Below are 16,454 nucleotides of genomic sequence, written 5' to 3' on the forward strand. Positions count from 1 at the left end.
CCCCCCCCCCTTTATTTTGCGTGTGTGTTGTAAATGACTTTTGCTGTGAGGCATTTGAGAAACTAGTTCTACCTGTTTAAGATCAAATTAGGGTAAAATTCCAATTTTGTATTTTTAAGGTATCCATGCAAATTGCAGGCCCGGTATCGGTGTAAACAAAGGCAAACAATGGGATTCCGAGTTTCTTTAACACCCCGATTCTATTTAAAACACGCTCTAATTACGGGCCTTTCGATCCTCCTCATCTCCTGCTAATAACGAGCACAAATTTCCACCATTGTCACCGATATGACTATTTCTAATGCGTTTGTCTCACCGTCAAAAAACCTGTTTTCATTCAGCCCGGCCCCGATAAATTTATTAAATAACATTAGCATTAATGACACACGCGAGGGGCTTCCTTTTCGCTAATGCCAATGAATGCCGTTTTAATACGATTGTTTTCCCCTTAAAGTGACTATTTATGCTAGTCCCCCCCCCTCACCACCACCACCTCACATCCACCATAGCAGGAGCAGCCGGGTAGTCTCTCTCCTTTATGAGTGAGCTATTGTGCCTGAGGACAGGATCCCACACACAATCTGAGGACTGAGCCAACAAAAACAGGGCCTGACAGACAATGCCTCGCTTCACCTGCTCCAGCACTGTGCATCGCAATTATGCCAAGGACATGTACAGTTAGGCTTCATTCACCCTCCTGCAAAACAACTGCCTCAGAATTAAACTGAGGCCCGAAAATCATGCAGATAATAAATACGACTGCCGAGGAGACCGGGGAGAAGAGAAAGAGGGGAAGGAGGGGAAGGGTGGGGTGGGCGGGAGAACGGTGGGGTGTGGGGTGCCATATCTCCCAGTGTTACAATATTTTAAACTGCATGGTTACCAGACAGTGAAATGGGGAAAAGCAAGAAACAATACGAGAATGCATATATCACCAGACTGATTCACGCCGCAGACGAGATTGATTCGGAACTATAGGTGCCAGGCCATCAGCACACAATCAAACGCAGCTTAAATGTTATGCAATGGGCCGCTCTGCGCAGCTCATGCAACAACAACACAAAAAAAAGAAAGAAAAGGGGGGGGGGGGGGGCCTCGCCCCAGTTTTTGCACACAAAATGACCAAAAAAAAAAAAAAAAAAAAAAAAAAAAAAGGGGGGGGGGGGGGAGCCTAGCGCCAGATTTGCCATCACAAAGTACGACAATAAATACATAAATAAATAAATACAAATTTAAAAATGGCCACATTTTCAGAACCACAGTCACAAAATCAGGCGAAATTGTAGTTTAGAGCTGGACACTCGTTGTTAAAAAGTGAAAAAAGTGTTACGGTTATGCCACGGAATAGACACATGTGAAAAAAAATAAATACAAATCCACCACACTGAGCTCTCTGATTGTTCATTGATTACACTGAGAGGCGAAACAACATAACAAATATTTGATGCGTGTCTTTGAATAAAGATCCGGCACAGAATCAACGAAGAAGAGCCAAATATAGCCTATAACAACAAAACATTGCACACCAGGCCTATATACATCTCAGAGGGTTTTAGCTGGAGGGGTGGCGCTGCACACTTCAAACGCGAATATATCCATTGTTGTGAGCCATTTGGCCTGCATAAGATCCTGTGCTCTGAACTAGGGAGTTTAAAGTAAGAATTTTTTTTATTATACTTGAGGGAAACAGTGAGTTCAGCTGCTTATTGCAAGGAGCAATCGTCAGGGGAGACTTAAACTCAATTACTGTAGCCGTTCAGAATAGGGGGGAAAATACCAAGACAAAAAATCGTGAAGAAGAAAAAAAACACCCGGGTATATCAAGCAGTGAATAAAAAATTAAAAGATATTAATAAAATCGAGATGAAGCGTATCAAATATTTATTTTTTTCTGGGCAACAAAGGACTATAATACATTGACAGGCATAGGAACTATTGCCAGCACAGGTCTATACAATACAGCTAAAACCGCCTCCAATTTTCGGACATTATCGGACATAACAAGATATCAGGTGGTCCCCAAAAAAAATGTTTTTGAATGTCTTCGAACATTGAAAAAAAGACAATATTCCATTTATTGCTTTTATGCTGCTTGAAGGAGAGAACAAGAGGTGGGAACGTATTTCTGATTGGCACAATACATAAAAGCTCGTATAAAAACGAAAAATAGAAACACACACGCACACACACACACAAGAACATTTCTCCTCGGGGGTGGTGGGGGGGTGGGGGGGCTCACTTATGCTCTGTCTGAAATAAAATTTAAAGAAAAAAACTGAATAAGGATGATATATAGAGAGAAAATTGGAAGTTTATTTCTATTAAATTTGTTCACTTGCTTCAATGTCGCCTCAACATGCTACAAGAGGGCTGAGTTGAAATATCCCAGAGAAATGAAAAATTACCCCAAACTTCTGTTTTTCTAAGAACCATAAAATCACATGAAGAACTAACCGAATATTCAAACCCACTAAAACAGGAGGCACCAGATAAATAAAAAAAAAGAAGTTTCAACAGACGCACCATATTTACAATTCCCATTAAATTACACATAAATAAATATATACATACATGAACACTGATTCCCTTATATAACCGTGAATCGTGTTGAAATTCAAAAAAGTTCAAGTTGGTCGCTTGGACAGAGAGAGAGAGAGAGAGTGAGAGAGAGAGAGACAGAGTCTACAACTGAAGTCATGGCATGGAGATCTGTGGGATTTCTCGTTGTTTTTCAAGTTTACTATTCACAATACTGATAAGAATTCGTCCTCTTTTAGCTTCTTCTTCTTTTTTTTCTTTGTCACAATCGTAAAATTGAGATATAGAGGGGTCGCTGGATTTCAGTCCATCCGTTGCAGCTCATAAAAAATAAGGGGAGTACATAAAAAGTCCTCTGGGTGAGGCAATACAGCTTTTCCTCGCCCTGGAGCTGTTCCTCTGCAGCTTTTTTCTCCTCTTTTCTTTCTTTTTTTATTTTTTAAATAACATTTCATATGGTTCAGGTGATGGAAGAAGATTCTTGCGACTTTTCTTTTTTTTTCCCTCCCCCTGCTCCTGAATCCAAAGTGGGATGTAAAAACAAAACAAAACAAAAACAAAAAAACATGTAAAACCGCGCAAGATCAGGAAGTGGCACGTTTAACTTTATCAATAATATTTATAAGGTATTTATAATATTTATATTGGATGGTTGGGGGCAGAGGGGCGCCGGGGCGGAAGGGTGTGGGGTCGGTGCAGAAGAAGGGCCCCTGCGTGGGGGGGCCGGTTTGGCCCTCGGTGAAGATGGGATGGAGAGAGAGAGAGAAAAAAGATCACTTTCTGTGCTTCTCGTCTTTGTCTCCGCCTTTAGTGCCGTTATCTGAGTGACTGTTGGGGTTGTTGTTGAGGTACATTTTGTCCATGGCTTTGATAGCCTCGGTCAAATAGTTCTGCAGGGCCGTGATGGCCGCGCACAGTGCAGGGGTTCCGAAACCGTGCGAAATTAGACTGAAGTGGGTCAAACAGCTTTGAATTCCCGGTTCAAGAATGGGCTGTGGCCGTGAGTTTCCCAACGGCGAGCGGTCCTGGGACAGCAGGTCTGTGAACTCTTTGCAGACTTGCCTAAAATCAGAGAGACAGGAGGTGTTAATGACCGAGACAGAAAATCCCTGCATGCAAATTTAATGTTCCAATAATACAAGAAAAGGAGGCTAAATTCAAATGGACACACTGCAAAACGAAATGCCCCCGCGGGAGTGCTGGGTTGTAAATCCTAAACTTGCTTAAAGCGAGTCAAAAGTATCCGGCTGGAGCTTAAAAGAGAAACTTATTTCATCACATTCTCATATCTGCGTGGAAAAATTTGTTGTGTGAGCCCGTGTTTCCTTCGCTTCGTTTCCAAAAATAACATTTGGGGAAAGAAAATGTCCTGGAGCTACAAACAGGTGACAGTTAATCTCTTAGCTGCAATATTTTACTTTAAAATATAAATAATCATTTTTAAAAATCATAATACACGAGCCAACTACACAAGGAAAGATCTGCTAATATAATGAACTTCTTCTTTTTTCTTTTTTTGCAGCGTCAACTCGGAACTTAAGTCGCTGATTATCAAACAGGAAAGACAAAGAAATGAAAAAAAAAAGAAAATTCCTGCTTTCATCCTTTTATTTTCATCATTTAAAACCAACGATTTAGCAATATATGACATTAAATTATTAAACACATATATTCCTTTTAGGGGGGGCTCCAGCATTAATGGTGGATTAACACAGATACACACACCATATCATGCCACTTGTATATTAACATTAAAAAAAAGCCTATAATAAGCAGTTATGGCTAACAGCTGTTTGATTATAGCAGCCTATCATCAATATTAAATGCTGCCTCTGCTTTTCTTTGCCCTGTAAGGACTTCCCATGTTTTAGTTAATGCATAAACACCAACAGTGTGCTGGATGAAAACCAGCTATGTGTCAGTGTCACTGAAATCTCACAGTAAATAAAATGCTGCTGCGCGAGTGGATGAGGCGAAAGGCCCATATTGAACAGCGGTATATTTAGCAAGCCTTGTAATTATAATTTATGATATCATATAGAGGCACCTAATAATAAAGGAAAACAAGGAAGTGAATTAAGTCTATAATTAAAACAGGTGAGAAGCGTGAGAAGTTTGTTAATTAATTAATTATTAATTAATTGTTACTCGGTAACACTAGCCCGATATGTATGAGGCAAACGCGTTCTTTATTTTTTTATTTTTTTATTTATCATGGTCACGTTTTTGACGTAGCGTACTCTAATTAAAAAATAGAAAATAAAATAATGCAAAATAAATTATTCAGCCTGTGAAAACTGCGTAAAAAAGCAGCACTTTGATCAAATTCTGTGCTGGCACAGAGCGGCATGCATTTGGTGTGACATGGTGAAATGTGATAATAGCACTTACTTCGTGGCCAACAGCATGTTTTTTCTTTGGACTTGTTCGTTTGGGTCGGAATGCTGACGGTTTACATATTCAGCTACTGCCTTGGCTGGAAACTCGGTCTCGCATACATAACCGAAATCCCTGGCAAGATGCACCGCTTCGCCTGAGAACGAAAAGAAATGAGGTTGAATGTGTTTGCCCATAAAGCATGGTTACATCAAGCATAGACAAGTTCACACTCTCTGCCCGAACACAGCGTCCAGTCTGTGCGTTCAGACGGCAGGGTTAAGGCACCTGTGCGTTCCCAACAGCGTCAGTGATGATGCTGCTGCTGATGACGACATAATAATAATAATAATAATAATAATAATAATAATAATATTCATAATGATAATGAAGCTGGCCCTGCGAGCAGTCAGTGCACCCCGTCTTTCCGTCACACCGTGGGAACACTTAAGAGATGGAGGAGAACCTTTAAGTGGAGGTGAAGTATAGACGGAGCGTCATGCTCGACACCATGTCATTGATTACCAATGCCTGCGCATTATTGAAAGTCCAGCACATCACAGCAATTTTAAAAGGCTACACCTAAATCTCACTTTGCCTTTGCAAACTTCACTTATGAGACTTTCTGCTTTAATTCCGTCCCAAGCTCGCCTCTCTTGTTGGTGGATTTTTTTTCCCAAGTCTTTGGTTTTAATTTCCTGAAGCAGTTGAGTTTTTACTGCGGGGCTTCCTGCCCATAAGCCTCTGCTCCGGAAGAACGCATGCGCCAATTAGCATCAAAGCTCAAGTCCGGTAAGCTATTTTCCATAAAATGGAGCGGATCGTAAACAATGACAGCACAGAAAACCCACTGTCCCTTCAATAAATAACCGGCTGTCTCAGTCCCCCCCACCCTTCTCTGTCATCCACCACCCCAACCCCCCACGTGCCACCACCCTCTTATTACCCACAATCAAACATTTCTCCAGGCTCATTACAATACAGCACCAAATTTCTACGAAACACAATGAATATTGCATTCGGTGCTTCTCTGCAATAATGATTAACGGGGACCAATGAAGCATCGCAGGCTTTCACCTTTGGAAACCAGCAGCACACCAAATACCACTGCACTGAATAATAAGGTTCAACTCTGCTAGCAGAATGGATTTATCCAGTCGCGCAAAAGGCATCTTTTCTGCGCACAATAATTGACTAATTTATTTTGTAATAGGCCCAAAACATATAGCTCCCAATAGGTCAGCGCCACGCCATTTGCATGCAATAAAAATTCCACCGAAAGCCAAAGCATGGCAAGCTATTAACGAAAGAATTAAGTCACCATTAAAAATCAGCTCTGTACTGTTATATCCAGACTATATTAACGTTTGAAACAATGCAGGGTTAATAAATCAATCGACTTCTCATCCATGAGGTGAAACAGCTCAGCGGTGCCCAATAAACAAGCAGCACTCAATAATTAACTGGACTTCAACACAAATTAATCCAGTGTATAAACTAGGCCAGCCGTGGACCTGCAAGTGTGCTCCTGAAAGCGAAGGCCAACGCTGCAAAGCCACTAGAATTACCAGCACCATTCTCACTATATATACATATATGTGTGTGTGTGTGTGTGTGTGTGTGCGTGTGTGTTTCTCTTCTCACACACACTCGCAGACATACACACACACACATCCTTCATGCTTTATTACTTGCGAGGCAAAGTCGGTCCACATTACACGGATGAGCGCATATGCTGATTTCCAACACAGAGAAAGAAAGAAAGAAAGAGAGAAAGGAGAGAAAAAAACCTAGTTTGCAAGCACCTGGTATCGCGGGAGCAACAAGAGTGGGAACGTAATTTACGGTATCCGACTTACCTTCGACTAGTGACGTCAACAAGGTTACGTTGGCTGCCTTGCGTCTGCCCGCAGGTAGATTCAAACCGATTTTATCCAGCTTCTCCCTTAAGCTTCTTCCTCCGTTCTTAGACTTGGCCCTGTGACAGTAACACAAAGCAGAAAAACTCATTGTAGTGTTGCTCATGTGGAGGAATTTGTATAAGGGAGGCTAATATATGAGCAAGAATATTTTCTCTTGAAGTATATATATATATAAGTATATATAATATATATATTATATATATATATATATTATATCTATATATATAGATATAATATATATATATGATATGATATATCAATTATATATAATTATATATATATATATATATGTATAAAGGTAATGATTAATGCATAACTATTAATGATTGACTGTATATATGTTTTGGCTAATTTAACAGTGGTTGTGATTTAAAATCGGACGTGAACTTCACCCTCCTCCACATATCTGATAGCTAGAAACAATAAATAATACTAAAGGAGCCCCCTCCGTCTTTTTTTCTACCAGCAAATACTGTACAAACTGAATAAATAAAGTCCTACTTAATAGGCAGCGCTATTACTGGCTGTGTGTCTGCAGCACTTCTGTAGACAGTTCACTGGAGACCAATGTTTTCATGTGTAATGCCTTCAGTGGGCCTATAGAGCGGAGCTTGAAACAGACTAGGCCTACATTAATTTGGGAGAGAGAGAAAGAGAGAGAGATACCCAGTACGCTTGGGAAGTTGATATGGAATTTAACAGACCCCCCTGCTTTAAATGCAGGAGCTAGGTGTCATGGTTGGTCGATTTTAATTATTCTTGGTACAGAGGAGAGAGAGAGAAAGAGAGAATGGGAAAGCAAGAGCGAAAGGGAGAGATGCACGCTCGCTGAAAGAAATGATTGGAGTAGAGCGAGTTTCATACGCACGCGCACAAACCCACAGGTAAAGAGGGAGTAGAGAGAGGAGATTTTTTTTTCAGCCTCCCAGTCAAACTCACCTCCTCAGCACCCCGCCCAGCAGAGAGGCGTTGAGGCACTCGGGCGGCGAGAGGCGTCTCTGCACCTCTGCCACCGTGACCTTGTACTTTGATGTGGAACTGAGAAGGGACAGGCGACCCGGAACTGAGCAGAACACCTCGTTGGGGTTAACCACCCCTCCGAAAAGACCGTCCTTATTTACTGGGATTGCGGAGACGTTGTTGTTCTTGGATAAAGACACTGGACCTATAGCCAGGGAGGAAGACAGGGAGAGAGAGAGGGATGGCGGGATGGAGAGAAGGAAGGAGGGAGGGATTGCGGGGTGAGAGAGAAAGAGAGAGAGAGACCGTGCTCAGTGAATTTCATGCAATGCAGAGCCTTAACTAAATGAGAAGGGGGTGGAGGTTAGGCCCCGGAATTGGAGTTTAGCACAACATGTGTACATGTTTGGTAAGACTGGCAAATGATAATAATAATAATAATAATAATAATAATAATAATAATAATAATAATAATAATAATAATAATAATAATAATAATAATATATTGCAGAATCAGTAAAATCAGCACTATGAGACCTGATTTCCGTTCAAATATACCTGCTTGAAAGCCAGAATACTTCCGCTCGTCTGTGCTCTTTTGTTTTTTTTATTATTTTTATTATTATTATCACTTAAAAAAAACACCACTCAATGACATTATGTAGACAACTATGCAGCAGACAATGAGAAATAAAAGGATGTGTGCGCCCTACACAGCATCTCCGCACAAAGCAACCATAACAACCGAGAGATTCTGTAAAGTCTACCTATTTTGACATATCCTGGGTATCCAGCAAAACACCGTACCCCGTGTGTGATTTCACACTGGGTGGGGGGGATAGTGGGGTAGGGGTGTGTGTGTGTATGTGGAGGGGGGGCTCAGCAGTGCTGGGCTTTACACCGTTTTGGTGTGCAGTAACCGGAGACAAAGGGGACTGTGCGCCTTTGGATAGATCACTTGTGACATTAATGGCTCAAGGGAGCCTAATAGAGACAATAGGAGTTAAACGAACTCTTGAGATTACTAATATAAGAAGCCAATTATCATGTTGATGTGCAGATAGACAGACTAAAAAAGAAAGAATGGTTAAAAAGATTTTTAAAAAAGAAAGAAAGAAAGAAGTAAAAAACGAAAAAAGGAAGGGAAGAAATGGGGAAGCAAAATCACTCCATATCTTATCCAGCGAGTTCTAATTTGACCTGACAAAACGTTTTTAAACATGGCCACGAAAAGAATGGGACTTCCTCGTGTTGTGTCAAGTAATACAATTCACTGAATTTCAACAGCAAATAAACACGACGGACTGAAGCAGCAGCAGCACAATCCAACAACCTTCACCAAAGTAGCCTAAATATATATTTAAACAATTGCATTTCACCATATTAAACATCCAGCCAAGTGATTTTATTTTTTTCCCAAGCCTAGTTTTGATTCCCCTCACTGAATGACAGACTATCATCCTACACACAGCAGGCCTGTGCTCCATCCAGCGGTACCAACTCCCATTTTAGATTTGACCACGCTACGTGATTGCAGCTATTGGCTTCCTGAAGTGCCAGGATCGTCTATGAGGCCTGTATCTTTGACCATCAATAGCACGCGGGCCTACAAAGCCCACCAGCTCTACTCATCTCCCCGCTGCGCTGAAACGCTGACAGTAAATTCCATCAGCGAGGAAAAAAAAAAGGTGCAGCCAGTTTGACGCACTTGGAAACCATGTAATGAAAAATAGGCTACTGCGTATTAGGATCAGTCAGGCATTACCGCATTGCATCGAGCTCTCTCGAGCAGAATAGTGAATGGCGTTTGTGCGTGTATGCGAGTGTGTGTGTGTTGCTTGGTGGTGTGCAGCTTGAAGAAACATGCATGGTACTGTATCTCGGAGGAAATTGCTTACCTTTTTTAATTACAGTCTGGTCGGGGATGTGAATTCCTTGATCCTCAACAGGCTATGACACAAATGCAAAAAAAAAGTATACGTTTAAGCACAAAGGCAGGAAAGAGAAGGAAAAACCTAATAATGTCAGCCTCGGTCCTGCGTACGTAAACGCACCTCAGGATGCGGTGCAGGAACAAAGCCTGACACAATTAGCAGCCAGAATCACCCAACATGGAGGCTCCCGAGGCCCCATACCTGTTATTATTGTCCATGGTGTTTTCGACCGGTTACACTGATTAGATGAAAAACGCAGACTTAAATAACGAAGCTGTGTCGCCCCATAATCCTGACCTAATTTCGCCTTCAGATTGGCTGTACTCACAAGGAAACTTCTAATCTAGATTGGATAGTAATTACGGCGGCGCTGCCTATTAAAGGCCTATGAACTAATTAGCGAATTATTGGTGTTTGTTTCTGATTTTTTTGTGTAATGTTCTTATTATAAATGGAGTTTATTGACAAATTTAAAAGCTCGTCCATCACAGACCTTCAGTAAAACGTCTGTCTGAGCTCCGTGCAGCAAAGTAAAATTCTCTTGTTAATGTGCATGCAGTACACTCTCATGTTATTGTTCTCAAATAAGCGTCGGCTTCATTTATTTTATTTTGTTTTAAACAGAGAAATTAAATAAAAAGCAAACGACACGAAAGAAAATGAATCGTGAAAATAGAGATATCTATTATTTTCATGTATTTCATGCCTTTTTACTTTCAGATGTCGAACAAAAGCCATGTGTCGACGAACAGCATTGTGAATGGTTTTTAAAATATATTTCATGACAGAAATAAATTGCAAATCAGTGCTGCTTTGTCTTAAAACACCTTGACGATACTGAAAAAAAATCCACGCATTTATTTGTTTTGTATATTTTAAGAGCTATAATGAGCTCCCCGAACCTAATTTACTGCGTGTCAGTCGTGTTTGTATCAGCGAATATTAATACGATAAACATGATACAGTTACAGCACTGCTATGACTAGTACCTGATTTCTTAAAGGCGGGTGACAGAACAAATTTCATTATTTATTTAAATAAAAAACACACACACACCCTCACTCTTACAGATAATAGCGGGTTGGCACCCGTGGTGCTCGAACTCTTAATAACAGCATTATTCCTTTTCTTTCTTTCTTTCTTTCATTTTTTTTCTATTTTCATTTCTTAAATGGAGTAATTCCACAGAAAGAGAAAGCCAGGTAAACGCTGCCTCACCTGCACGTCTTCTAAGGATTGGTGTATTCCATGGATAGGGATAGAGTCCGACAATCCCGTATCGATGCCGTGGCCGGATGGCAGGAGCACTTCCCTGCGATACTCCCGGCACAACTGGTGGGGCAGGCTGCGGTGCTGATGCAGCAGGCCGCTCTCCTGACCCTGCCTCTGGCCCGGCCAGCCCGGGTGCTGTGGCTGCGGTTGGGCGTGCAGGGAGTTGAGGGAGTATGGGTCGTTGACGTGCGAGTAAGGGTCCTGAGACTGCGGGTAGATGGGCTGGTAGGGTGGGGGAAAGTACGGAGGCTGGAAGTCCGAGTTCGGTGTGTGGGAGAGCGGAGGGGCGCTCGTGTAGGGACTCTGGCCCACGCTGCCCAGCTGAGGTAGCCTGGCTGTCCCATTGCTGGTGCCGTCGTGACGATCCTGGCAGGTAAGGAAAGAAGGAAAAGAGCGTTTTAGCCTGAATACGTTCAAAAGAAAAAGAAAAAGAAAGGACGCGGTCCTAAATTAGCGAAACGTCCGTCTATATTTTTACATGTGAATGCTCTGCGGGCATTATCAAATATGCCCCTGAGTGGATGACACGATTAGCTCAAGTGTGGAATCTGTGTTGAATTATTCCAGTTAATTGAGGGAAAGGGATTTTTTTAAACAACAAAAAAAACAACAACACCCACAATACATCCGCAAAGTTTTGGGAATTGAAAATAACCTGACAGCACATGAGCAAAATAAATAATAATTTTTAAAAAATCCAGAAAATGAAACGGCATTAAATAGGAAAGTCCTGGCATTTATTTTTAAATTGTTATTTGCAGGACGCTCAGTTGATTTTTCAAGCATGCACGCTTTGGAAAAAAAAACTTAAAGTATAAAAAAAAAAAGAAGAAAATCTCGTAGGCAAACAAGCAAAGAAAGAAAGTATCTGATAGTGGGAGACTCCAGCAACTTACCATCGGGGAAAAACTGTGCACTAACATCTGTAAGGATTTATGGTGCGACTCAATAATAATAAAAAATGATTATTATAGTAATCAGTTCACAAAAACACGGAGTCTTTGGGGGGCGGGGGGAAGAGCAAAAGGAATTAACCAGCAAAACCCAAAAAAGAAAAAAGAAAAAAAAAGAACAAGGCCCCCGAAAAAACTCTTCTCTCCTGCAAAGATCACGATGGCCCCGGCGATCAGATATGTGCCTCGGTAGCAGGACGATAATCCATCAGAAATAAACGGTTAGATCCCAGCTGCCCTTCATTTGCTTCTAACAATGCAGATATTCGGCGGTGCTGGCCGATCGAGGTTGAAAAGTTTCTCTTGGTAAACCCTCTTTTCCCCCCTGTTCTCCGGGCTTCTATCACAGTGCTACCGTCCCTTCGCTCGAGCTCATATTAGCCCCAAAAAAGAGCCGCTTCTTCGTCTCCCTCTCGGACTCCTACCAGAACGCATTCATTACAATTAATACCACAGGAATACTTAATAACAAGGAAAGAATAGACGGAAATCTGGCGTGAAGCGGAGGACGCAACTCAAGGCAGGAGTCTGCGCTTAAATGACGTCCATTGAAAGGAGGAATCAGTATATCTAATCAGAGATGGGGAGAGAGAGAGGGGGAGTGAGAGAGAAAGAGGGAGTGAGAGAGTGTGCGGAGAGAGGCACACACAAAAAGAGGGACATTCACCTCGTCTGACGAATCAGAGAGAGAGGGAGGAGGAGGAGGGGGGCATTTTAAAAGAGTCCCAGGCCAAAGCGCAAAAGTGAAAGAAACACAGGAATGGGAAGGGAGGTGGACCACAGACAGGAATGAAGAAGCCAGGGAAGGAAACAATGTGCACCTCTGAACTGGGTGAAAATCCAGCAGACGACGCTATGGGCATTCCAGCCGGCTCATTTCTACCGCTTGTCCCTTTGTTTTCCACCTCAGACTCCGACAGCGAGCTGTCCTCCATGGTTCTCTCTCACTCTCTCTCTCTCTCTCTCTGCCTCTCCCGTCTCCGTCGAATTAATCCACCGATCCGTCCTCGACTCCAAAAAAACCCAGAGTCACGCCGACTTTAACTTTAACGTTGACCCGGAAAGATGGAGCAAAATAAAATTCCCACAGTGTGAGACAGGGCCGCTGGATCCTGCGCTCTGTAACTTTTGCGCGCGGCTTGAAATAGCTCCACTCCCCTTCCTGCCTAATCATGCACTTTAAAATTACGAAACAGCACTTACTGGGGCCTCGGCTGGACCGCGACTGCAAATGTTATTTATCTGTTTATGTATTTCTTGTTTTTGCCTCGATACCAGCGGAGAAAACGAACCGTTTGTCTGTAAATTAAAAGAATCCATTTAACACGACCGCGGAGGTGCCACTTTCTTTCTTTCTGCTTTTTTGCTTTCTTGCTCCCGTCCTTCTCTATCCTCACAGGACGCGGGCGAAAACACGTCCGACTGGCTTCTCCACTCCTTAAACAAGCCACCGGTATTACTGCCAAACTTCGTCTGTGTCCACAACAACAACAATCACTCAGTGTATGCACTTCACACATACACGCACACGCAGAATTTAACGGCTTCTGCAGTGATAGAAAAACCTGAAGAGTCCAAGAGCTTGTAACTGAAGCGCAAAATGAACCAGGCAGTGCCAGCACTCACACTGCTTTAAAATACTATTTTTTTTAATTTAATGCATGGTAAGTGTATATTAATGCTTTAATGTTTTCACGTGCAATATAATTTTTTTGTCATATTTATTTTATTTTTAATGTAAGTTTTAAATTGGAAAATGCTGTGATTTTTATGCAGCCAGACGATATTAAAAGCAGCTTTCTATTATTATTATTATTATTATTATTATTATTATTATTATTATTATTATTATTATTATTATTATTATTATTATTACATTACTTAACAAAAGCCATAAGATGCAGTCTATTCATCTTGCAGTTAAATATGTTCTCTAACAGCTGTCAAAAGAATCTCACAGCTGGATCAAAACAATTTTAAAAAGCAGCCATAAAATAATTACTGAATGTTTAAAAATAATAATAATATAACAACAACAAATTTAGTAAATTAAAAACGAGCCTCTTACCTCGCAGTCTTCATATTTAATGTTATCAGTTAATTTCCAGAGCATTTTCATGGGTTGTTGAGGTGGATATTGAGTATAGGTATCGCCTTAGTCTTGTTTTCACTCAGTGAATTGTGCTCCCCGCTCAGAAAAACTACTTTTATTGAAGCTGTGGGTTGGTTGTCTGTCTTGCGCTCTGAGGTCTCCCTCTAATGGTGGAAGTGAAGGGCTGGATCAGCTCTGTAATAACACTGGCACCGGGCCTCATTAGCATATCAACAGCCGTTTGATTCCCCCCATCTGCTCACACAACACCAATGGACAGCATTACAGGTAAAGACTAAAAAAGCAACAAGATGCTACACACGGTTACTATTTCTACTGTTCAATGAGGTGTGTGTGTGTGTGTGTGTGTGTGGGTTTTTTTTTTATTGAGAGGAAGGGAGGGTACGGTCATGCATGGGGACCTGCTTGCACCTGGGACACTTTCTACAATCATTTTGATTTCATATTTGGGAGGATGGAAAAGTGCACATCCTAAAGAATCCTCCAGAAATTGTATATTTTTAACAAATTGTCAAATATATTTTTCTGTGACTTTTTTTTGTCTAAACTGAACTCCCTTCTATCCACCTCTTGATAACTTTAAATTTGATGTAAAAACAGCCCATCACACACACCGTGGGGCCAACCCTGGTTTTTTTTGTCTGCAAAAAAAACCAAACCAAAAAAAAAAAACCTCCCAAAGTGTTATTTTAATCCTATTGAGACCTCGAGAGGCCATTCTTTCAGTGTGATGTTAAAAAGGGTGAGTTATTCAAAGCTGCTCTACAGGTCCACTGGCTACCTGTAAGGTTGGCAGGGCTTGTGAGGGAGTTGAGGAAGGGGGAGGGAGGTGGGGTTGGTGTCAATAATTAACACAACAACGTGGCCTTGTTTCATTTGAATGAGCGGCTGGGGGAGCCTGGCTCTGTCCTGTCGCCGGTTGAGCCTTCACCTCACCAGGTCGTGGGTCAGCAGACAGGTCCACGGCGCTTTAAGGCGTTGTCCCCCTTTTAAAAGCCTGTTTGGTATTTTTGGTGGGACGGAGACCCCTCCACCCCACCCCCCACCTTTTTTTTTTTTTTTTTGTAACAAACAGTTGTTATTAATGAACGTGGAGCGGCTGTCAACGACAGCAATGCATCCGTGCAAAAGAGACCTGGCCTGCTCGCCTGAAACTGGAGTGTTTCTCTTCCACCAAACATCTCAGGTCTTCTCTTAAATCCTCAACGCATCCACAAGCCGAGGCCATACTTTTGAGTCAAGCCCAGATCGTTTTTTAAAAATGAGACTGTACAGAAAGTCCACTGTGACATGCTCACGCCATGCAAAATTGGAACAGCTGCAAAGCACATGAAAAGTTTATCACTGTTATTCTTTGTTTTTGTTTTTTCTACTTGAAAGCCTAACTACATGGTTCGAGCACGGGCTGTGTTTTCTAATCGCTCCACCTCTAACAAAGCACCTCAAGTCTGTTTCCATACATGTCTAACTTATGATGAAACAAATGTGGATTTCACAGTGTGTCTGAAACGCGCACGATGTCCTTGCAACAAACGATCCATACCTTCAGACATTCAGAATAAAAACAACAACAACAAAAAAATATGGTTAATTCCACATTTCAGGCTATAGCTCCCCGCAAAAGACTCCAAAATATCTCCAGTGTGATCAAATCCAGGAGCCTCTACAGAACTGTGCTGCCTCTCTTTACTACAGGATTTCATAGCGTCCGTGCAGCCTCATCCAACAAGTCGATACTTTGACTGTTTTTATGTATTTTTCCCACCCTTTTTGCAGCCGTTTTCTTTTTCTTAAGGTAAACAATACATACCTGCCATTCCATCATTTTGCCCATAATTGACATTCTTTATCCTCTGCTTCCTTTGGCGGTTTGTTTTGGTCCGATCCGACGGCGCGTCTATTTCATTAAGCCTTCGTTCGCAAAAGTAAACCTTTACCTGGGCCGGAATCGCTTCACCTGGCCATATGTGGAGCCACCTGGCGACGCATGCGCACTGCTCCGGGTGTGGACCGGAGAGTGGCGAGCACCTGGGAAGAAAAAAGAAACAGCTTGTCTGTGTCTGTGTGTCGAATAGGTCTGAGCTGTCACAGTTAATTAGTTTTTAAAACAACAGCGTTCACAAGTGACGAGCTGAAAGTATGGATATTATTTAGGCTATTTGACGTGATTGATGCAGACACAAAACACCCCAACAAATACATACATCTGTAATAATATATTTTTAAAGATAAGTTTTGAATAAAAATGTCCATTTCATGTTTTGACAAAAAAAAAGAGGATTTTATATGATTTTTCATCAAATAATAATTTGGTTTATTGTGCGTACAAACAGTGTGATTAACTAAGATGTGCTTTTTAAAATAATAATAGTAATAAAGGTTCCAT

The 16,454-nt window shown here is 41.6% G+C and overlaps 1 protein-coding gene across 4 annotated transcripts; it reads right to left on the reverse strand.

The window, feature by feature from the left end:
* Positions 1–1,864: 1,864 nt before the first annotated feature.
* Positions 1,865–16,012, reverse strand: tfap2a (transcription factor AP-2 alpha). 4 transcript variants are annotated; one of them, XM_005942393.3, is made up of 7 exons: positions 15,879–16,012; positions 10,949–11,368; positions 9,695–9,746; positions 7,776–8,001; positions 6,774–6,892; positions 4,930–5,071; positions 1,865–3,600 (listed from the first exon to the last, which is right to left on the reverse strand). In XM_005942393.3, exons 1-7 carry the CDS (start codon positions 15,909–15,911, stop codon positions 3,312–3,314), a joined length of 1,281 nt encoding a protein of 426 aa, XP_005942455.1. In that variant the 5' UTR covers positions 15,912–16,012; the 3' UTR covers positions 1,865–3,311. The 4 variants fall into 4 exon arrangements, with proteins under 4 accessions (XP_005942455.1, XP_005942454.1, XP_005942453.1 ...); XM_005942392.3 differs by lacking the exon at positions 15,879–16,012 and adding an exon at positions 14,024–14,295; XM_005942391.3 differs by lacking the exon at positions 15,879–16,012 and adding an exon at positions 12,777–13,564.
* Positions 16,013–16,454: the final 442 nt, after the last annotated feature.

The sequence above is a fragment of the Haplochromis burtoni genome, unplaced genomic scaffold, assembly GCF_018398535.1.
Source record: "Haplochromis burtoni strain Fernald_Lab_line unplaced genomic scaffold, NCSU_Asbu1 Contig_331, whole genome shotgun sequence".
Taxonomy (NCBI): domain Eukaryota; kingdom Metazoa; phylum Chordata; class Actinopteri; order Cichliformes; family Cichlidae; genus Haplochromis; species Haplochromis burtoni.

Bases quoted from the DNA above. Each gene is read 5' to 3' on its own strand.
- tfap2a (XM_005942391.3), bottom strand. From the start codon at position 12,890: ATGGAGGACAGCTCGCTGTCGGAGTCTGAGGTGGAAAACAAAGGGACA. The intron at 11,369-12,776 runs GTGCACATTGTT...CTTACCTGCCAG, and splicing joins GATTTTCACCCAGTTCAGAG to GATCGTCACGACGGCACCAG. The intron at 8,002-9,694 runs GTAAGCAATTTC...CCCTGGCTATAG, and splicing joins CCAGACTGTAATTAAAAAAG to GTCCAGTGTCTTTATCCAAG.